This window comes from Pectinophora gossypiella, chromosome 12, assembly GCF_024362695.1.
Source record: "Pectinophora gossypiella chromosome 12, ilPecGoss1.1, whole genome shotgun sequence".
NCBI classification, from domain to species: Eukaryota; Metazoa; Arthropoda; class Insecta; order Lepidoptera; family Gelechiidae; genus Pectinophora; species Pectinophora gossypiella.
Genome location: NC_065415.1, coordinates 2,303,051 through 2,327,663, shown reverse-complemented (window position 1 = coordinate 2,327,663; position 24,613 = coordinate 2,303,051). Strand labels below are relative to the sequence as shown.

General features: G+C 37.5%; 1 protein-coding gene across 3 annotated transcripts in view; it reads right to left on the bottom strand.

Moving 5' to 3' along the window:
• LOC126371526 (max dimerization protein 4-like) overlaps positions 1–24,613 on the bottom strand; it is a 405,754-nt gene that overhangs the window by 81,699 nt on the left and 299,442 nt on the right. For all 3 annotated transcript variants that reach the window (XM_050016847.1, XM_050016848.1, XM_050016849.1), the window contains one exon: positions 1,935–2,049. In XM_050016847.1, the coding sequence (XP_049872804.1) occupies positions 1,935–2,049 (115 nt within the window). The remainder of the gene's footprint in view (positions 1–1,934; positions 2,050–24,613) is intronic.

Genomic DNA, 24,613 nt, shown 5'->3' with positions numbered 1-24,613 from the left:
TTCCTAAATGTACACATTTTTCTGATAATCCTGACAAAACGTAAACTTGCAAGGTGTTTCGATTTTTTTGATGAGAAGTGTATATTCTTATATCTAACAACAATTTTATCCTCAAAATTTTTATCGTAAAACTTATTTAAGGCTTTTAGCATTTGGAGATTGCCTTTGTATATTTTAAGGGACTTTGTCAAAGACAAATTGTTACCAAAAAAATAATAAAGCTTAGACCGACTTTGTTCTCCACACAGCTATGTCTTCAAAGAAGTTTTTTGTGAAAAATAATGTTGGTTAATTAATCCGCTTGAAGTATAATATTAGTTTCTTTATTCTTTACGACTACATATTAAGTCTCATCATTACATGGCTTAGATCATCATCGTCTCCCTAACATTATCCCGTTTTTCACAGGCTCCGCTTACCTAACCTAAAGATTTGACTGGTCTGGTTTTTTACGGAAGCGACTGCCTGTCTGACCTTCCAACCCGCGAAGGGAAAACCAGTCCAATACAGGTTAGATGACATACTTCCGAAAATGCATTTCTCGGGAATGTGGGTTTCCTCACGATATTTTATTTCACCGTTGAGCAAGTGATAATCATTTATGATCCAAACATGAATTCGAAAACAAATTCGGTAATCATTGGTTTAGGTTGGATTCGAACCTGCGACCTCAAAGTGAGAGGCAAGCGTTCTACCAACTGGGCTACCACGGCTCAACATATTAAGTCTGATGACATAAAATGTAACATTTCGAAATACGAACCAAATTGTGTCAAGAACGGCCGACAAATAAACGTGCCGATCGCAAAATAAATGCTCATTTTCAATGTAACATTTATCATTTATAAATACCAATGTCATTTATTATAAATGACACCGCAGCGATGGCGTACCTTCAATATTTCTGCTTGGTCGGCTGCTAGTATTTTACAGTTCCTTTTCATAGGAGAATTATTTTCACACGATTGAATTTCTAGTTCAGTTGTCGGGATCTTTATTAGGACTAGCGTGCCGCGCGACTTGTTTCCAATGGCTGAAACTTTACTGCATATTTTTCTATCATTTAGTTGTCATAAAACTCACGTTTGTTCAATGTAGCTCCTAAGACTGGTGGAATAAACATCGAAATTGGTTCTGTTCTCTGCAAGATTTGTAACTAGATATATTCGAATGGGAAGGTCAGATTAGTAGTTGCTTCTGTACAAAACCAAACTCATATACAATACATGTATTTTCTTGTATGTCCATAAACATATGTATTATTCATATATCTATATACATAACATAATCTCACTCACAAATAGAAAGCTTCTCTATCACAGACTAATATTGTGTGTTATTATTTACCAAAAAAAAGTATTTGTGTATACGATTGTGAAAATATAGACGAAGTCGTGGGCGTATTACATCCCATCAAAACATATGAGAACATTAAACAGAATGAAAATGAATTCGAAATTTAGACATCTGGTAAAAAAATATTATCATCCCCCTTGTATTATCCCGTTTTCACGGGGTCCGCTTACCTAACTGAAGATTTGACAGGTCCGTTTTTTTACAGAAGAGACTGCCTGTTTAGGTAACCTTCCAACCCGCGAAGGGAAAACCAGCCCAATACAGGTTAGGTCACATACCTCTGAAAATGCATTTCTCGGGAATGTGGATTTCCTTCACGGCTGAGCACGTGATAACCATTTATGATCCAAACATGAATTAGAAAACAAATTCGACAATCATTGGTTTAGGCCTGTGCTGGATTCGAACCTGCGACCTCAAAGTGAGAGGCAAGCGTTCTACCAACTTGGCTACCACGGCTTAAAAACACACACACGCGGTGGGATTTGGTAATTTGGTTTTTGGCGTACTGGAATTACATTATATCTGCTTACCCCGGTGGAAAATAGGAGTTTGTGTATGTATAATTTAGTACATACCTTTATAAATCTTTTAGCTTTTGTTAATAATCCTAAGGTTGTGTGTCGTGATGCTTCAGGGCCTAGTGGTACCATATCCTTGAGTTTTTCCAAGCAGCTTCTAAGGTGTGCTCTCCTGTAACAAACAGACAAAAAATATATTAATTTTATTATTATAAATGCCGTTTCCATGTATAGAGCTGATGGAGTCCCGTACTCTTGGAAGGCGTGTGTGGGGCAAAATTTTATTTATTTTTAAAGTAACTATGACTCATATAAGGCCTAGTTCAAATTCAAATTCAAAAATATCTTTAACCAGCAGGTGACATACTCGTAGTTACACTTTGAATCGTCATTTTTTACATAACGAACGCCTCATCCGTCGAAACCTACTGCAGCTTCTCACAACCTGTATAGCCGGGGAAAAGAAGCTGCAAGAAAAACGTCGGCACAGGGCCCTAGACGTTCTTTAAAAAAACATAGGATAAAATCAACATAATGATAGATACACACAAGATTTAGCTAGGTTTTTATTGTTGTGTAATTATTATTTATTTGCATACCAAAAGACCATACAATCACACAAAAGAGAACATGTAGAACAAGTAGAAATACAAAATAACAAAATAAATTTACAGCATAAAAACATATAGTAGAGTCATGAGCAATATCATGTACTCACTTTAAAACCCTGTCGCACTATCATATTTGACATTTAATGAGACTTACGGTTTCATTTGTCAAAAAAGTTAATGTGACATGGTATCAAATTGTATACATATTAATACTCGTGACCGTACATGTAACATTATCTCTAACAAGAGATTTCTTTGAAGTAAGTGTAAGTAATAAGAAGATTGCTCATAATTTCGACAAAAATCAGATATTCATAGTAGTAATTTTCGTTTATCTATTCTCTCTGAGCCAGTGGTACCAACATTCAGGTTTGTGAGGTAGTCTGGAGGCTCGACCGCAATGGCGGCACGTGTATGGTTAATCAAGATACAACTTAGAATCTATTGGTTAATTAATTATTTATAATTGCCGTCTGGTTTAATATTAGCTGTGGGTTTCTAGAAATGCGAATTAGAACTAAATTAACGACTAAGAATTATTTATCATGGTTCATGTTTACATGCGAATTTTTAATGGGTTTAATGAAATATTATTTCTTTTGAAAAAAGAAAATAGTATTTTATGCAACAGTTGTATAAGAAGGGTCAAAAAATGCGAGTGGCGTGAGTTGCGATGTGAGCCTTGGCGAACATCGCAATAAGAGACGCCACGAGCATTTTTTGACCTAGTTATACAACGTTGCATACAATACTTTTTCTACGACGACGTAATTTTAAATGAAACAAAAATTATACAAAGAAAAATTTTATTTATAAAAATTATTTTCCAACGCGCGGGAAAATGGCGGCAAATGTATACTTTTTTTTTATAGTATATCTATGGCACCAAACAAGTAAAGGTGCCAGTTTCCAGGTCAAAAAAAAAAAACAACAACAATGCTTTTTTGGCGACATTATAGTACAGTTACACTTTGTAAACAATGCTTTTATAGGCCATAGAGCGTACACTTTTTCAAAGAGTTTAATTATGTATGTACTTATATTAGACTTTTTGGTTATTTAAATGCCAGATTAAAGTAGAGGAGTAGAAAAAGAAAATAAAAGTAATCAGAATCATTAATTCAACGTAATTATCATGGATAAACTTGTTGATGGTCGAGACGAGCTGTGGTAGCCCAGGTGGTAGAATGCTTGTCTCTCACTTTGAGGTCGCAGGTTCGAATTAATGTTTGGTGCTCAGCGGTGCACGAACATCGCGGGAAACCCACATTCCCGAGAAATGCATTTTCCGAGGTATGTGACCTAACCTGTATTGGGCTGTTTTCCCTTCGCGGGTTAGAAGGTCAGGTAGGCAGTCGCTTCTGTAAAAACCGAACCTGTCATGTCTTCAGCTTGGGGAAGCGGACCTTGTGGAAAACGGGATAATGCTAGGGAGATGGTGATGACTACGTATAGAACGGTAACTCTCAGCTCCCCACCAGCGGCTGAGCTAGGTTTACCTCACCCCCCTCGGTCTTACTTTAGTCTTTAATCGTATGGCGTCAGACGTCACACACACAGACGCGCGTGTACGATAACGTCAATATGTACGAGGTTTTTCGTACGGACGTACATAGGTTGTTTATGTAATTTGTATGTTTTATATGACAAACTTAAACATAGCTGGCGAGGATTGGATGTATATACCATACATCTCTGCCTTCCCCTTTCGGGGACATAGGCGTGATGCTATGTTATGAAAAAAAAAACTCTTTTACTCGAGGGCAGTACACAAACTCAGCCTTTAAGTTACTTTCTTATCAGTTTGTATTGTTCTGTTTGTCTTGCCAAGCAAACAATCTCAAATTAATTGAAATTAATAACCAAACTTCAAATTTACCTCGTTAGTGAGATACTAGAGCTTTTTAGAGAGATTTATTATTATGAAGAACATTTATATAAGTTTGATGTTTATAATTAAGGATGGAATGCACGTTTGACGGCTTAACGTACGTGTCCCGGTTACTAGCCTTACTCGTAAAACACCTTCACCAATTCGCAGTGGAACAGCGTGGTGGAGTATGCTCCATACAAAGAAAGAAAGAAAGAACGAAAGAAAGAAACATTAATTATACCCCCTCCAGCTGATTGAGGGAAGGCTTGCACCCTAAATTATAACGTTACATAGTTGATGATGTGTCACAGCTGACGTACTTAGGCAGACTAGAAGGGCGCTGAGGACTTTCGGTATTCTGTACACAGCTTATGTCAACCAAATGTGCATCATTAAAATAAAATAAAATGAAACGAAGTCGTAGTATTTGCTACGTCGTAGCTTTGACTACGCGTTACGTTTTGGGTATCTACGATAATGATTTACAAGTAACTCGTTAGACAGGATTCTAAGACTGGCTTCTAGGAAATTCAAAGCTGCCATTCGAGAGTAATACTTAGAAGGAATGCTTTTAACTCAATTCTTGGAACTATGATATTTATTATTACGGTTTCAAATTGAATAGCTTCATTATCCAGTAGTGGAACAATTTCGGCTCGAAAAAAAATAGAAACAAAATACAAATGGAAATGGAATCGATAACGTCTGGATCGATTGAAAATCTCTAAAGTCAGGAGTCTCAGAAATAAGAGAAATTAGATTTAATTTTCTCTTTGTGAGTTTCCCTAAGCACGGATGAGTGTAAAAACAAAATCCTTTAACAATAAATAGTTTTACGTATTTACCAGTTTCTTTATCTAAACCTAATACACGTAGAAGAAGTTACTAACGAAGTAATGTGACGTAATATTAAACTATAGGCCCAACAAAAGGCAGAAAGACAGTCTACCCTACTATCCCCATGAATAATAACGTAAACAAAAAATAATAGCAAGCAACATCAGGGAGGCGAAGGAAATCTCTCTTTTATTTCCGTCGAGGGATTGGAATTAGTCGGTATTCGTGAAGCCAACTAGACTCGCAACGCAACAGCGAGCGTATGACGCTGCTGTTCGCTAACAAAGCTTATTTGCTGGTCTACTAACGGTCCTCGATTCAAACTCGAAGTTGTGAAGTCAACGTCAAAATCATTCATTCAATAACAATAATCGGAATCAGAATATCTTTATTGCAAAACATAGATAGATAAAATACTTTCTGTTAAACTAATGTGAGCCGTATTGCTGTCTATAATAGGCGAGCCATCTGTGTCAAAAAATCCATGAAAGCCATGTTTAGTGTCACGTGCTCTAATTCCGACTCGGTCTCTAAACCACTGAATCAAACTTTTATGAGTGTGTGTATAATGTGTATATTTAATAGTTAGTTTATCAACTTAAACAGCGTAGTTATTGATGTCATCTGCAAAATGCAGGGGTTTTATTTATTTCTCATTGTTTACAGTTGCTTTAATAATATGGAAACGAACAAATAAAAATAATAAAATGTATTTATTGACGTAACAATAATAATAATAAGTTAGTAATAAATACTTATCCTAATGTTAACACTCAAACGATAAAATTAAAAATTAAATAAAATGAAAATAGCGCATATTAAATGACTGTCCGATAATCGAGACACTTTACCGACAATTTATTTTCATCTCTAATTAAAAAGTGAGAACCCAAAGTACCGATCACGGGGGTCACAAATTGCGGCCGGTTCGTTTGTGCTGAAACGGGGGAAACCGCCACCGTAATATAATACGCCTAGTGGCCAAATTAAACCACACTCACATAACGCTAAGTATTTGTATTATTTCCCCTTCAACACCTCATTTTCCGTTAAAATCCCTTAAAGGGACATCCTGTTAGGTGATTAATGCTATCGGAATGGAAAAGCGACAAGGTGTTTCGAGCCGGGAATACTTTGTGAAGCTGCGCATGTAACAAGAGCATCCTACAGTATCATCATCATCATCATCATCATCATCCAAGCCGTGTCCGGCGACGGCGACTCCTAAATGTCTATCCCAGGTCGATGTTATGATAGGCTCTAATGTGGCTACCAAACCGAATTTCGATTTGAAGGTTCGGCCACATGGCGCACAGAATAACTGGCCAGCAGAATTAAATGTATATTGACTGTACTCGTACTATTGACTGTATCGATAGCATGGTTTGAAAGTAATATTAATAGTATTTGGTAGCTGGCACTTAAAAAAAACCATACGATAGTATTCTATAAAACCAAACTAGTCCAAAACATTCGTTAATATCGACAGTTTTCTACCATTGTCTCGTTTTTCACAGGGTCCGCTTACCTAACCTGAAGATTTGACCGGTTTTTTACAGAAGCGACTGCCTGTCTGACCTTCCAACCCGCGAAGGGAAAGCCAGCCCAACACAGGTTATTATTAGGTCACATATCTCCAAAAATTCATTTCTCAGGAATGTGGGTTTCCTTACGATGTTTTCCTTCACCGTTGAGCACGTGATAATCATTTATGATCCAAACATTAATTCGAAAACAAATTTGACATCTGTTAGTTTAGGTCTGTATTGGGATTCGGCTATGTAAACTCGGATATTATCAGTAGCAATTAGTGTTCTTACTATCGCCAACTATGGATAGAGTATCAACTGACTATAATCGGCTCGAAACGGAATACCAGTGAGGAGCTCTATACAAATATACTTTATTGCACACAACATACAAAAGAAGTTTTACACACATGGACGAAAGATACAGCTTTATCCGCCTTATCTCGGCCTTTTGTGAAAAAAAAAAAAACGAAATGTAAGCACTTTTCCCAAGTTAAAAAATATAACGACTTCAAATCTGTACGGGGCTTTAGTACGAATAATACCAATCCGCCAGCCGGTAAAGGGAGGTATAAAAAAAGTTTTTTTATTTCTCGTTCCGTTGTTACGGTTTCGATGGAAGTTTTACGGTTAATCAAGGTTAGTTTTACATTTCATTTTTAGCCCGCCCGTTAGTCCGGCTCCACGGGAAAATATTGGAAGAAAAAAATGTTATTCAAAAGGGAAATGGGAAGAGTAGACGCGTTGGGAGAAGTATTTAATAGTACGGATGTATGGAATTGTTGCGATATCCTGTCTAAAATGAACGTGGACAGTTGAATTCTGAATTCAAATTGTTAATGAATATCGAAAGCATGTAGAAAGCTTTTTATATGCCCAACTATACCTGTATCTAGGCTCAGTCACACTTATCGGTTCGGCCAAGTAATTAAAGCCGTCTCGTCTGTGGCAAATCTACATAACAGCCATTTTGAAACGTATTAATTAATCAAAGGTTAATATTATGATAAATAATGCCAGATTACCAGCAGCTTATAGTGATAAGTCACTTTAGTGACAATTCGTATTGGGCGGCAACCTCGCCCAAGGTCTTACTTAAGTCACCTCGTATTACACAGACACTAACGCATCTGTGTGCGACTTCAGACTTCAGACGCCCGTACGATTGGAGACTAAAGTAAGACCGAGGGGGGGGGAGGTAAACCTAGCTCAGCCGCTGGTGGGGAGCGCAGAGTTGCCGTTCTATACGTAGTATTATTCCTTATTCTATGCTTTAGTATAAACTAGCGACCCGCCCCGGCTTCGCTCGCGGGCAATGCTGAGGAAAAAAATAATTTATTTACGACATCACATTAAAAACCTCAAAAATAACAGTATTTCTCCACTATTTGCTGAGGAAAAATTTTTATTATTTACGACATCACATTAAAAACCTCAAAAATTACAGTATTTCTCCACTATTTAATGGATGTTATTATACATATTAACCTTCATCTTGAATTACTCTATCTATTAAAAAAACTTGCATCGAAATCTGTTGCGTAGTTTTAAAGATTTAAGCGTACCGGGGTATCTAGAAGTATCTAAGGAACTATAGCCTGTAATATATCTCTAGTTCCCACCGAATTTGCACCTAGTCGCACACACACTCACACACACACACACACACTCACTAACTCACACACACCCACACACACTCACACACACCCACACACACTCACACACACCCACACACACACACACACACACACACACACACACACACACTCTCACACACACTCTCACACACACACACACACACACACTCACTCACTCACACACACTCACACATACACTCACACACACACACACACACACACACACACTTCAGTTGCAGCTGTTTTTATTGTTATTTCCCTTTTTTAATTTTGTATACTTTCTGCAAATACCTGGGAATCGTTAATAACATTGTTATTTTATTAAGTACCAATGTATGTTTTGTGGAGGTAATAAAGTTTATTTACTTACTTATTTACTAATATTAACAACTTAAGTCTCAAAATCCAATTCCAAGGCCGTACCAAGAATACTTTTCCCTATTACGAAAACTATTTCAAAGGTAATAACTAAGAAATTATTAATTTATAGCTTTATTGTGCTGAACTAAGGGCAAAGTAGGGAAGGCGAAAATAATGGCCAAGGTAATAATGAGGGTAGGTAGAGGAAAAATATTGGAAGTCGCCGTCGCGAAGTAAATAAAATTAGTTTACCGGGACGAGGAATATAATGAAAAGGAAGGTCGGGCTTTTGTGTTTGTGTTAGATAATATAAGTATTGTTGACGATGTAAACAAACACAAAATCACGCTTATAATCCTAATCGGGACGAGCAGTTACAAGTCATCGAGTAACAAATTACAACCATCTTCATCTCCATCATTTCGTTTTTTCACGGGGTCCACTTACCTAACCCGAAGATTTGACAGGTCCAGTTTTTACAGAAGCGACTGCCTGCGACCTCCAACCCGCGAATTGAAAGCCACCCCAATACAGGTCAGGTCACATACCTCCGAAAATGAATTTCTCGGGAATGTGGGTTTCCTCACGATGTTTTCCTTCTCAACTTAATAACCCTTACCAGGGTTGCTGAGGTTAGTCATTATCAACCCACACGATAGAAGAAGAAGATACAACTCACTCGTAGAATTGGGTAATTTCCCAGGTCAATGATAAAATACGAAATTCTGATTACTAATAAATACAGATCTCAAACTGACAAAATCGTTTTCTTTTTTCTATTTAAATTATTCATTAATTTTAATAATAAAAAAGGAATAATAAGTGCGACATATTGTCACGTTTTTTTTTTGACGTCACGGGTTGATATTTCATACAAATTCCATAGTAATTTCGTGTTTTGACGTTTAGTCTTCTTCTCATCGTGTGGGTTGTGAGGTGGAATACCAACCAACCTCATCATCCCTGGTGTCAGGGTTATTATTGAGCCGCCAAAGGCCCCTGAAATGGCTCATGCAACGACTACATACTAACAGCAGTAAGTAGTAACCGGGACCACCGGCTTAACGTGCCATCCGAAGCACGGATCATCTTACTTGCGGGCAATCAGGTGATCAGCCTGTAATGTCTTAACCAAACTAGGGTTCACAGAGTGATTTTCGTGATGTTTCTCCACCGGGATTTGAACCCGGGACCTCCGGATCGTGAGCCCAACGCTCCACCACTGGACCACTGGACCACTTGACCACGGAGGCCGTTGATAATTACGTTGAAGAAATGATTGACATTCTGCGTGCGACAGGGAAGGCAATAGAAGGCTTGTGTGTCATATAAAGGATGCCTAAATTAAGGATAAATTGTAATACTTATTTAATTGGTTCCCCAAGACACAGGCTTAGCCTAGTTTGGGGACCCCTGTTTAATTAACCATTGTTATTATCTGTATTTTCGTAATTGCACTTGTTTTTAATGTCTAACTATATATTGTCATTGTGTTGTTGTAAGTTTGTGCAATAAAGATTATTATTATTATTGTATGTCTTTTTCATATCTCGGGCCTATGGAGGCCCGGACTTTTGGAAGGCGTGCGTGGGGCCGAAGCCAACACGTAGAGGCCCCTTAAGACAGTTTAATCTAAATGTGGTGTGACACCAACCGGCGATTATCCCTGTATGCACTATGGGAGTGCACCCAAAGACAATCCCCGGTTCGTGTAGTACTATTGCAAATTATTATTATTATTATTATATCATATCATATCAATGACTCGAAGTGTCTACACCGTTGTCTATATCATCCGTGAAGTTGGAAAACCATAAGTCAAGAGAAACAAGCGTAAAATTCGTGTATTGTAAATCCAGCGAGCTAGTACCACCTTTGTAAGTCAGTGAAGTATTGAAGCGCAGTGCGGCCGACACCAATATCCGTAGGAAACGAGCAGGGCTGCAGCACTTGGAGAGCTGCAGTTTGACTTTATAGTTTGTTTGTTGCTGGGAAATTAGTTTACAAAGGCTGGGTTAATAGCTAGACTACATCACTATTGTATAGATTTGTATTTTAAAGCATGATTCATTTATTAAATTTGTAAGCGACGCACCACTACAATCTAGATATATTTTAATTATAAGTAGGTACTTTGTAGTGCGAATGAAAATTTTATAGAAGTGTAAGAAAACGTCTCTGCCTGCCCTGATGGGAAATAGGCGTGATCTTGTGTATTTTGTCACCTTTATAGCTTCACATCATTATTTTCTTATAATAAAGTCTATGAGCACACACGGAAAGCAATTACACGTACAGACGTAGGTTTTTTGTATGAGTACCTATCTGACGACCTCCGTGGTCCAGTGGTTGAGCGTTGGGCTCGCGATCCGGAGGTCCCGGGTTCGAATCCCGGTGGGGACATATCACAAAAATCACTTTGTGATCCCTAGTTTGGTTAGGACATTACAGGCTGATCACCTGATTGTCCAAAAAGTAAGATGATCCGTGCTTCGGAAGGCACGTTAAGCCGTTGGTCCCGGTTACTACTTAATGATGTAAGTAAGTAGTCGTTACATGAGCCATGTCAGGGGCCTTTGGCGGCTCAATAATAACCCTGACACCAGGGTTGATGAGGTTGGTAATGTACCTCTCAATCCACACGATAGAAGAAGAGTACCTATCTTGGGCCCTCGCGCCGCACGGCGGCGGCGCGATAGTAGTAGCTGCATACACGCGCGTGCGCTCGGTTGCTTGTCGGATGTGCTCACATATCGCAAACATCTCATACTTTCATTTCCATCCCTTACAAAATTGATACCTTATTGTACGGTCAAGAGTACTAATATGTATACACTTTGAAACCATGTCACATTATCTTTTTTGACAAATTAAACCGTAAGTCTCATTAAATGTCAAATATGATAGTGCGACAGAGTTCTAAGGTGGGTACATGATATTGCTCATGACTGTACACAGGATAATGCAGAAAAACAATATGACAACATGAGGAAACACAAAAGGCATAACTTATTTGTAATTACTTCTTTATTTCCTTTTATTTTTTTTAATAGCACTGTCATGGTCTCCTCTTTTCCATGGTAATGTATGTGTTATACATATTTATATATTATTATAATAATTATTTTTTGTCTTCTATGTATTGCTTTTAATACAGTTTATGTAGGTATACTTTTATTTTGCACTGTCTACCGCGGGGTAGACACGCTTTTATTAAATTCATTTCCTATACCTAAAGGTTGCCTGGAGGAGATTGCTGCCTTAGCATTAAGGCCACCTGTTGTATTACCTAAATGAGTGTACTTAATTGTTTATTTCTCAATGTTTGCTTTAAGTTCAATAAAGAGTTTTCACTTGATATCAACTCAGAATCATAGCCCTTAATGTTTCCGTTACGATGTCACTACTTGATATCAACTCAGAATCATTGCCCTTAATGTTTCCGTTACGATGTCACTACTTGATATCAACTCAGAATCATAGCCCTTAATGTTTCCGTTACGATGTCACTACTTGATATCAACTCAGAATCATTGCCCTTAATGTTTCCGTTACGATGTCACTAACACCTGTATTGCTGTCACTGTCATTTCAGATCGTTAATAATCGTTTGCAACTTGGCTAATAAAATAAAAATAAATAAAATAATAAAAATAATCTTTATTTTCCCTTCACAAAGGTAACACAAATTATGTAAACTTAACTAAGGTAATGATACACACTATAGTGCCTTTGTGAGAGACTGGTGTCGATACTAGGTGTGACCCTGTGTGACAGATCACCAGGCTCCCAACCTCTTACGGAACTCCTAATTTATAACCTTAGAACTATAGAAAAGTGAAGCCAAAACAAAACATAAAATATAAAAATTGAGTGGTACACAAAAGAGGTATGTAAAGTAAATGTAAAGATTCTGTGTGCGTTTGAGTGTGTGTGTGTGTGAATGTGTGCGCGCGTCTGTGTGCGCATATGTGTGTGTGCGTGTGTCTGTCTGCTAGCCCTACGACACAACCGTATCTTGGGCTCGGAAACTACAAAGCTGCTAAGACCTCTGGGATTTAAATTTACTAAATTATCCATCATGATTCTCTTTTTGAAATCGATCGAATTACCAACCCTATCAACCCTGGTGTCAGGGTTACTATCGAGCGGACAAAGGCCCTAACATGGCTCATGTAACGACTACTAACTTACATCAGTAAGTAGTAACCGGGACCAACGGCTTAACGTGCCTTCATCATTTTACTTTCGGACAATCAGGTGATCAGCCTGTAACGTCCTAACCAAATTAGAGATCACAAAATCGGTTAAAAAGACCAAATTATGGCAACACTTACCGAGATTTGTCGCGTCGCGAACCCTAACAGCACGAGTATATCGCCATATCGGTGGCAAGCTAATTTGCATCCACCTGAGTAACTCCGCTCACTGACAGGTGTCTGAGTATTCCCTCAAGATTTACTCCTTACTGCTCGCGGCGGAGCTACTCAATTGGGAGTTTGTTATTGTGTTACTAGGAACAGTTACACAATAGAGAAACTCCCCCGGCGCTATTTAGACTGAGACTAGTTTCCAATCAGTCAAACCAGTTACTTTTTTACTAAACGTTAACGGCCTCCATGGTCCAGTGGTTTGAGCGTTGGGCTCACGATCCGGAGGTCCCGGGTTCAAATCCCGGTGGGGAAACATCACGAAAATCACTCTGTGATCCCTAGTTTGGTTAAGACATTACAGGCTGATCACCTGATTGTCCGAAAGTAAGACGATCCGTGCTTGGGAAGGTACGTTAAGCCGTTGGTCCCGGTTACTACTTACTGATGTAAGTTAGTAGTCGTTACATGAACCATGTCAATGCTTTTTGTGGCTCAATACTAACCTTGATACCAGTGTTGGTAAGGTTGGTAATCCACCTTGCAACCCACACGATAGAAGATCAGGCGGCATCTGATATCTGATCTATTTATCAGATGTGTTAACAGAACCCATTGGCTTATTATTAGGAGTCTAGAGGGTGCATCGCCGATGAACGTCGCAAAGGCTCACGCTTTCCTTCATGGCTCATAAACCACGGGGAGATAGCAGCTAATTCTATGCGACATCGACGCTTCAAACTGCCTACTATAATGATTTATATTATATAGACAAAGGTTATGTAAAGAGCACTGCTGACATTGATGTACTAGTCTTAGGGTTACATTGGTAGGGGATTATAGAAAGAAAGAAAGAAAGAAAGAAAGAAACATTTATTACTTCCGGACACCACAGACACAGACAGACAGGTACATTACATTTAACACAGGACAGAAACCACACGGAAATCAATAAGTACACAGACAAAAAAAATATATAATATCCAAAACAAAAAGAAAAGCAAACCAAAATCATAAAAACAATAATAATAAAACTAAGTATTCTAAATGCAACGCACTGACGGCCCGATCATCTGCGGTGGAGCCCGGAATAAAAGGACCTCGCTCAGCATAAGTCGCGGCGTGAGCCACGACGCTGGTATTCTGCGGGCCCTGCCGAGCGAGGCCACGGACATCGCGGTATGTATGTATGTAACTTACTTACATATAATTATTTAGTATTACAAAATATTACAAAATTATAACAATTACAATTAAAAAAGGCAAAGGTAATTACTGAGTCAGAGATAAATTATAAAATGATAATGTCTAGAAATAGTAGAGCCGTAGTAGCCTAGTTACTCTCAATTTGAATGATTTTCTATTTCCAATTCGAGTTTGGATCATAGATGATTATCACGTGCTCAGCGGTGAAGGGAAACATCGTGAGGAAACCCACATCCCCGAGAAATGCATTTCCGAGGTATGTGACCCAACCTATATTGGGCTGGCTTCCCTTTCGCGGGTTGGAAGGTCAGACAGGCAGTCGCTTCTGTTAAAAACCGGACCTGTCAAATTTTCAGGTTAGGTAAGCCGACAAAGTGAAAAACGGGACAATGATGAGATGATGATGATGTTGATATAGAAATAAAAGCCAGTTTAAGATAGTAAGCACCAAAGTGGTAAATATTTATGTTGTGTACTTTGAATGTGATAATGAAAAAGCGTGCTTAAGTGACCTATGCCGAAGAAGAAGACATCGAGAGACATCTGTTTAGGTTTAACGATGTTCGTAAACCAATGTATGTGTAATTTATTTATTTATTTATTGCATGTCACATGGTATTACAGTTGTTATAAGTAAATATGTACAAACATGTGACACCCTGTACACCGCTAAAGTATCTCATCAATAACTTAAAACTAAAATATTATTTTTATTTATTTAATTTATTTATTTTTATTATTCATATTTATTAATATTTACTTTAATTTATATAATAATATAAATTATAATAAATAAATAATATAATAACATAAATTATAATAAATAAAAAGATGACAAAAAACAGTCTCAGTTTTCTTTTTGACTGATTTACGAATTTGAATTAAGAATTACTTGCATAACATAAAGTAGATACGATGTGTTAGCATGTTAATTGATGACGTGATACGTCTATATTAATAATAAAAAAAGAAATAAAGAATCATTTATTTCACGTGATCCCCATAAAGAAGTTAATATAAAACAATTTATAAACATTGATTTACACCTAGTAAAGCTCTTTTATTGGCATTTTGAAAAAAAAAAACGTCATGAAAAAATTACACATTTAATGCCTTAGTAATTACGCGGATAGTCCGCATCATTATCATAACGGAGTGCGCCCAATTTTAACTTGATGACTTTTTTACGAGTTTACGAGTCGCGTGTAATTTATGAGGCCGTAAACTGACGGTTGGTGGGCCTGATAACAATGTCTTGTGAAGGTCACGCAAGGCAGATAGTCATTAATTTAAGTAAGTAGTTGTGTTGCTTGTAATCTGGGGAGTAAAACTTACATAAACGTGAAACGTTACATAATACCGCCTATTTACGGAAGCCTCCCATTACGTAAATCAGGGGATAGTATACCACACTGCTGCACGTCTATATGTATTTATTTATCCAAGTATATTATATGTATATATATGTTTTGTAAAGCAGCTGCACCAAGCGGCAGTGGAGCAGCGTGGTGGAATATGCTCCTTACGTCCTCTGGTAGATTTAGGGGACGTCTGTGCTCAGCAGTGGGACGAAAAATGGCCGTTTATGATTATGAAAAACAAGAAAAGAAAAATATGAATATATATAAAAAATATATACAGGGTGTTAGTGACATCGTAACGAATACTCAGAGGGATAATTCAGACCATGATTCTGAGTTAATATCAAGTGGAATTTTCCGTCGCAAAATTCATGTTATTTTTTTAGTTTTTTTAAATTATTTTCAATTCTATACTTTTGCGATGGAAAATTCCACTTGATATTAACTCAGAATAATCAGCCGAATCATCCCTCTCAGTATTCGTTATGATGTCACTTACACCCCATACAAGTACATACAGTAGCCATACAAGTAGGTATGGGTGTTAGTGACACTGTAACGAATACTGAAGGGGATGATTCAGACCATGATTCTGAGTCGATATCAAGTGGAATTTCCTGTCGGAGAAGTCATGAAAATTTTAGAGCTTATTTAAATTATTTTCCGTTCCATACTTTTGCGACGGAAAATTCCACTTGATATCAACTTAGAATCATGGCCTGAATTATCCCTCAAAGTTTTCGTTACGATGTCACTAACACCCTGTATATATATAAAAAGATTTTTAAAAAAGATTATTTTTTCTTATTCTTATCCTTAAAGAGGTACGCAGTGATGTCTTCCAGCTAAGCCAGGTATATCCAAGTCCCACGTAATAGGGGGCGAGCCTATTGTGATTAACCGGACACTATTCCTGAAAACCACGTGAAACCAATTATCTGTGACCCAAACATGAATTCAAACTCATAAAGTCCAATTCAGTGGTTTAGAGGCCGAGATTCGAACCCCTGATACTACTCTGAAAGTCACGCCTTCTCCGAACTGATTGGATGTAGAGAAGCAGAGAATTATGTCAGGATCTATGCAAAGGGCATTCGATTGTTTTAACTTACTCGCGGGACGCGTCATCATCACCAGCCCATTAACGTCCCCATTGCTGGGGCACGGGCCTACCCGATGGAGGAATATGGAGATCGGGCCTTAAACCACCACGCGGGCCCAGTGAGGATTGGTGGTTATTAACGACTGCTAATGCAGCCGTGACCAACGGCTTAACGTGCCTTCCGAAGCACGGAGGAGTTCGAGAGGAAAACTTTTTTTTTGTGGTCACCCATCCTATGACCGGCCTTTGCGAAAGTTGCTTAACTTCAACAATCGCAGACCGAGCGCGTTAACCGCTGCGCCACCGAGCTCCTCCCGCGAGGACGCGGGACGCTTATGTATGCATAATGTTTACTATTTCTCTTCTCTTCATCCCACTCAAATGCTCTCAATCTCATCGCGTTTTATTACCTACACATTCACGGATATAATAAAGGCTGTGGAAAGGAGGCCAACATACGGCACGAAGCTGAAGTAAAAAGTTGCGGGAAGTCGTAACAAAGACAGATTTCAGATACCAATCACGGTAACTGCCGCATCTATCCCGACGACAATACATATACACACACTAGCTTTTGCCCGCGACTTCGTCCGCGTGGCGTGTTTTAAAAGAGAGATCGTTGTGTGTGTGGGAGTGCATATCAAATTTCAAGCATCTAACTTATGCAGTTTAAATTTTTTCATACAATTTTTTTTCCCACTAACTCCCATTTTTCAAAATACAGCCATAACTAAACTTTATATTTACTAAGGTATGCATGCATGCTTGATTGAAAACATCTATCTTACGCGGTTTCGATTTTTTCATACAAATGTTTCTTCCCGCTAACTCCCGTTTCCGTGGGAATTTTGCAATATCCTGTTGCAACTAAGCTTTAAGTTAACTAAGGTACCTGCATGCCAAATTTCAAGCGTCTAACTTAAGCGGTTTAGATTTTTCATACAAAATGTTTTTCCCGCTAATTCCCGTTCCCGTAGGAATTCCGGGAGTTCCTTTCTTAGTGCACCTCTACGGTACCTAAGCTACGTTCCTTCCAAATTTCAAGTGCCTACGTTTAGCCGTTTAGGCTGTGCGTTGATATGTCAGTCAGTCAGTTTCTCCTTTTATATATTTAGATAAATATATTTGCTATACTGAGACGGCTACGCTTCAGCAGGTACAAACGTATATTGGAAGAACAATCTTTGAAAGGCGTCGATTTGAGTACAAAACTTGGGCGTCAAAAAAATTTAAGCAACGAGAATAAAAACTGCCTATTACTCCCATCAGGTGTCGCTAATTTTAAGTGTTCTTAAATATTGTCAGTTTCCCCATACTAAGTATTTGAGTAAACAAACATATTGTTTTGATTGTTTTTTACACTATAACCCTTTACGCAGCGTTAAACCGCAAAATCATAGTGTAATATTTATTTCCTAAAAATCTAAAAGAAAATTTTAGCTGAACAATATGGAGAACTGTCAAAAATTTAGAAACAATCAACAGTGCTGCCACGTACATAAGAGTTTTTATCCTTGTTCATCTGAAAAGCAATATTGCTATTTGGCATTTTGAAATTGCGCTTACCTAACCATTGCGCACTTACTTTAATTATATGCGGAACTGTCAAATTTCAATATTACTTTTTGACTTTATACCAACGCCATAACATGCCTTTCGAAGCACGGAACCACCTTACGAGTACTTTTTCGGACAATCAGGTAATTGAGCTTGCAATGTCCTAGCCACACAAAGGGATTTCCACGATGTCTCCATCGGGAATCGAACCAGGATATCCAGATCGTGAGCCCAGAAACAAAGTTACGATCAATACAAACAACTTTATATGACTTCTACTTGAGATATATTTATGTCTTGTAGTTTATTACAAATCAAAACACAGTCGTTAAAATGTTTACGATCCCGATATGAATAGTAAATTGATTAATAAAAATCATAACATGTTATTTATCAAAGTACGCCATTTCAATGCATGAACAAGTTTACGACAAAAAAAAAATTAAAACAAATAAATATTATAATAATACATACGGTCACAAGTACTAATATGTATACACTTACCATGTCACAATAACTTTTTTGACAAATTAAACCATAAGTCTTATTAAATGTCAAATATGAAAGTTCGACAGGGTTCTAAAGTGGGGACATGATATTGCTCATGACTGTACATACAGATTCTTAAGATCACGCCTATTTCCAGCTAGGGTAGACAGACACCACGGAATTCCACATACTGATGCTGATTCCAATACACACCATCTAATTTTATTTTAAGTTACACCTGTCATTTTCTTATCTGCCGAAAAGGAAAGGGACGGGTGATCGAAAGGCATAAAATTTATGGAACAACTATACTTCTGCCTACCCCAGTAGAAAATACAGTCGTGAGCTTGTATTTATATTCTACTAAACACAATACAACTGTAATTCTACAAATTTAAATGGAAATTCAACATTTTCGACATTTGACTGTTCATTCGTAGAAGCAGTCAGGCGTAGCGGACACGTAGTACCGTTACGGCCGTACTACGGAGCTACGGCCGTCGTAGCGTAGCGGCTACATCGAAGAGGCTTGAGACGTTATTCTGAGAAACTAGTTTAAAAATTGTAGTTATTTTCATTTTTAATGTTTAACATTTGTTTTCTTCTCTCAAAACATTATTTAATATGGCATACATCAAAGGTTAGGTCGTAAGTAATCAGAAGAAAATTCCACTCGATATTAACTTTGAATAAGCTAATAAGACACGACGAATTTATTAAAAACCTCATAGAAGGAAAGCTAGAAGGAAAGAGAAGAAGGGGAAGACCAAGAAGAGCTTACATGGAACAGATTAAAGAGAAGGTTAACGTCGTGTCTTATAGGGAAGTCAAGGAATTGGCCTTTGATAGATTGGAATGGAAAATGCTACACCGACAAGAGCGTGGCTCTTAAATTATGTTGATGATTAACTTAGAATAATGAGCTGAATCATCCCCCTCAGTATTTGTTAGGATGTCGCTAACACCCTGTGTATAGATAGTCACTGTGGTCCTGTGATACAGAGGCTTGCTTCTTAACGGGGAGTGCCAGTTCGAACCCCGGTACTGGACTTGCACCAATGAGTAATTAATTTATCTTATATGCAGTTTTCACTAGCACAGAATAGAAAGAATAGAATAGAAATTGTTTATTATAAAAGGACGCCACACACAAAGACAAGACAATAACATCACTTATTTTTTTTACAAAACAATTACAAAAAGCATAGAAGGATGTTCATTACAATGATCATAAGGTGGTGGTGGACGTCCTGAGATAAAAGGGCCTCACTCAGCACAAGTCGCGGCGTGAACCACGACGCTGGTATTATGTGGACCCTGTTGGGTGAGGCACGAACGTCGTGTTTCATAAATATACGTTAATATTCGTACATAGATTAAATATTACCAAATTACTTAAAATAGAATGTAGGTGTACATATAATATATTTTATATATTTATCACAAAAACGTATACACAGTTGGTTCGACCTTTACAGACAGCGATACTACTCACCATCTAACAGTAAAACTCGGTGATGCGTAGGTACTTAGTTCATCTTACGACGGATGTACCTCTCGTGAGCATACGTTATGCTATCTTTTATTCTTCGTTTTGTCATAAGGCGGATAAAGTCGTGAAAAAGTTTTATATCTGTCTAGTCAATGACCTTGACATTTTCTATTAATAATAAACCTTTTGATAATGACTCTTCAAAATGCAGCGTCATGACGTTGCCAATAAACCTCTCTCTGCCCACAAAACAGCAACCAACAAAATCGATATGGGCTTTTATAAAAAGCAAAATTCACTAGCAACGTATGGGTGAGGGAGGCAATATCCTCCCTGTTTTGTCAGCGGGGTAAAAATACAGGTAATAAAGTGAAGTCACTTGTTATAAAATTTTGTATGTCATATTAGATTGTTGAAAAAAAGAATGCGAAATTTTACGAAGGTTCATAAATAAAAGATTCGGGATAGCGGCGGCGTGGGCTTCGCGAACATGCTATCCTATATATAGAATATTATACGGAATTATGTAAAAATATATAATCTGTTTACTTGATACTTCGTGGAGTTACGTCTGGTACTTAATGGGGTCTGGAAAATTTTGTACGATTCTGAGTACAGATATGTTTATTTGCTAGAACATAACCGGGTGAGAGCCTTCAGCGCTCCCCATTTGTCCGGCTAATTAGTTAATGCCACCTGCGGCAAATTTACAATAAGTCACGTTAAAAAAAAAGCTAGAACAAAAGTAGGAGGATGGATGGACGTTGGGAGTGAGGTGTATGGAGTATGATATATATATATATTAGTTTATTTCGACTCCATGATATTCTATATATATATATATACTAGGTTTATTTAGACTCCATGATATTCTATATTCGGTAATTTGAGGCTGCAATTTAATGCCATAGCACTATAATTTGACACAGACGTTCGTTGAAGATTTTGAGAGATTTTATGTATCTGAGTTTTTTTTCAGGAATTTCTTGAAGTTTTTATATTTATAGAACTTACGAATAAGGTTGGTTGACCGTTTATTTTCTTTTGAGGAGGCATAGGCCTCCTGCTGGGTATAGACCCAGCAGTGGGTGATACAGGCTGAATAGATAGATAGATAAAAATAAAGACAGACCTAAAACTAACGAAAAACATATTTTTTTTTTGTTTAACTTATTTATGGATTTTAGTGAAGAAAAACTTAATAAAACGTCCGACATTTTATCACATTTTCACGTCACAGCGTGCTTTTTCACACATATTCCATAGTAATTTCGTGTTGTGACGTTTAGTAAAAAGTAACTGATTTGACTAATTGGAAAGTAGCCTACTGTAAGCGGTGTTTTTACAAGAAAACTTGTAGGGCAAAAGTACCTTCTAATCTAACAATGATCTGTACGTATCTATCTGTAATTTCCTCTACGATTCTCCCATTTCCTAAGAGCCTCTCTGCAATACATATACTAGGTATATAATGGTCTATGTACTTCAGTGGCTCCTAGTTTCAGGTTCAGTGGGCATGGACCCTTATTCCCGCTCGAATAGGACGCCTGAATCAAACGAGCCAGCAATAATGTCCTTATGAAACGACCCATACGCCAAATTATTTAGGCTGATAAGTACGTAAAATGTTTATTTCATCTACAATAAAGAATATTTTTGTTTAAAACCAAATTACATGATAGGGGGAGACAGAATTAAACATGAGTAAAGGCGAGTTTAACTCAGCAGTTGAGTTTTCTACCACCAAAAGTCAGAAAAAGAAAAATTGAAGCAAGACTAGCAGGTAAGTAAACTGCTAAATAGATATAGATACATTTTAAATAGACAAAGGGATGCTAAATAGATAAAGGGATGGAAAGGACGTGCCGCAATAACTGAAGTCCACGCAAAGTCGCTGGCGGAAAGTAGTATTTATGAACTTTTTATTTTTAAAATAATCGAAACACTTCTGCGTATTAATTCAACAAAGTTTAAAACTTGAATATTAAGAAATAAAAATCTTATAATCCCAACAAAGGAAACAAACTTGCGAGGTGTTTCCAATTTTTTTTATGAGAAGTGTACGTTATCGAATAGTTACAACTTTTACGTTATAACATTATCAGCTGCTTTTTCTTCCGTGTATATCGTGGGCGATAGACAATTGTTACCATATAGTTGAACATATCCATTTTGGATTACGTATCAAAAGTGGCTGCATGTTGTTGTAGATTATTTATATTTATATAAATATAAATAACATACATACATACATAAACTCACGCCCGTAATCCCAAATGGGGTGGGCAGAGCCACAAGTAATCAAAGACAACTTGCAGCCACTGTTGATACGAAGTCCTAAGATGGATATGATGAACCTTATGGTGATAAGAGATCAGCCTATCGCCCATAACATTAGATAAAAATAAAGAATAACATTATAGTATTTTATGCAACAGTTGTATAAGAAGGGTTAAAAAATGCGAGTGGCGTGAGTTGCGATGTGAGCCTTGGCGAACATCGCAATAAGAGACGCCACGAGCATTTTTTGACCTAGTTATACAACGTTGCATACAATACTTTTTCTACGACGACGTAATTTTAAATGAACCAAAAATTTTCCAATTTATTTTCCAACGCGCGGGAAAATGGCGGCAAATGTATACTTTTTTTTATAGTATATCTATGGCACCAAACAAAGTAAAGGTGCCAGTTTCCAGGTCAAAAAAAAAAAAACAACAACAATGCTTTTTTGGCGACATTATAGTACAGTTACACTTTGTAAACAATGCTTTTATAGACCATAGAGCGTACACTTTTTCAAAGAGTTTAATTATGTATGTACTTATATTAGACTTTTTGGTTATTTAAATGCCAGATTAAAGTAGAGGAGTAGAAAAAATATAAAATAAAGGTAAAAATTATAATAGTAAATAATGTAACTACACAGTTGATAAAAATTTTGATTTTATTATAATATGAAATCCCATACATTATTATTATTTGTATATTATATGTTAAATAAATTGTATAAATATAAATATAATTAGTAATAGTTATTTATAGCTCATTGAACAGATGAACGTGATTACTTAATAAATGTTATACTTAAGTTGCTGTGCCCTACCCTTAAGTTGCTGTGCTAGGGTGTCACAATGTACCTACTATATCTTATACCTACCACCAATGTAAAACTGTGACCTGCAAAAAAATATGATTACGATTAGTAGTAGTAAAGGCTATCACGGATACTACTTCTTCTTTCCTGTGGGTTATGAGTGGTATTACCAACCTCATCAACCCAGGTGTCAAGGTTACTACTGCCCCGCCAAAGGCCCCTGACATGTCTCATGTAAAGACTACTTACTTACATCAGTAAGTATTAACCGGGGAGCACGGGTCACCTTTCTTTCAGACAATCAGGTGATCAGCTTGTAATGTACTATAAATTTTGCCTGACAATATCGACCTTAAACACACCCCGGACACTTCATACAAACATCGTGTGGCTTGTGAGATGAATTACCAACCTCATCAACCCTGGTGTCAGGGTTATTATTGAGCCGCCAAGGGCTCATGTAACGACTACTTACTTACATATCAGTAAATAGTAACCGGGACCAACGACTTAACGTGCCTTCCAAAGTACGGATCATCGTACTTTTGGACAATCAGGTGATCAGCCTGTAAAGTCCTATAACCAAGTGATCACAAAGTGATTTTCGTGATGTCTCCCCACCGGGATTTGAACCCGGGACCTCCGGATCGTGAGCCCTACGCTCAAACCACTGGACCAGTGAGGCCGTTATTTTTAATATTTACTTAAACAATGTTTTTTTCTTTTTGCTCTTAGCAGAGTAATAGACATAGTCATAGTCAATAATTACACGTCACAGATTTTACAAAATTCAATTAAATTAAATATTATTACGGAATTCAATTACATTCATAAACATCATAAACTGCCTATATACGTCCCACTGCTGGGCACAGGCCTCCCCTCAATCAACCGGAGGGGGTATGGAGCATACTCCACCACGCTGCTCCACTGCGGGTTGGTGGAGGTGTTTTTACGGCTAATAGCCGGGACCAACGGCTTAACGTGCCCTCCGAAGCACGGAATCATCTTACTTTTTCGGACAATCCGGTGATTCAAGCCTGAAAAGTCCTTACCAAACAAAGGACAGTCTCACAAAGTAATTTTGACCATGTCCCCATCGGGAATCGAACCCGGACCTCCAGATCGTGAGCCTAACGCTCTTACCACTAGACCACGGAGGCTGTATTACATTAAAAATATATTATCAATTACAGGTCGTCAAAACTGTAGAAT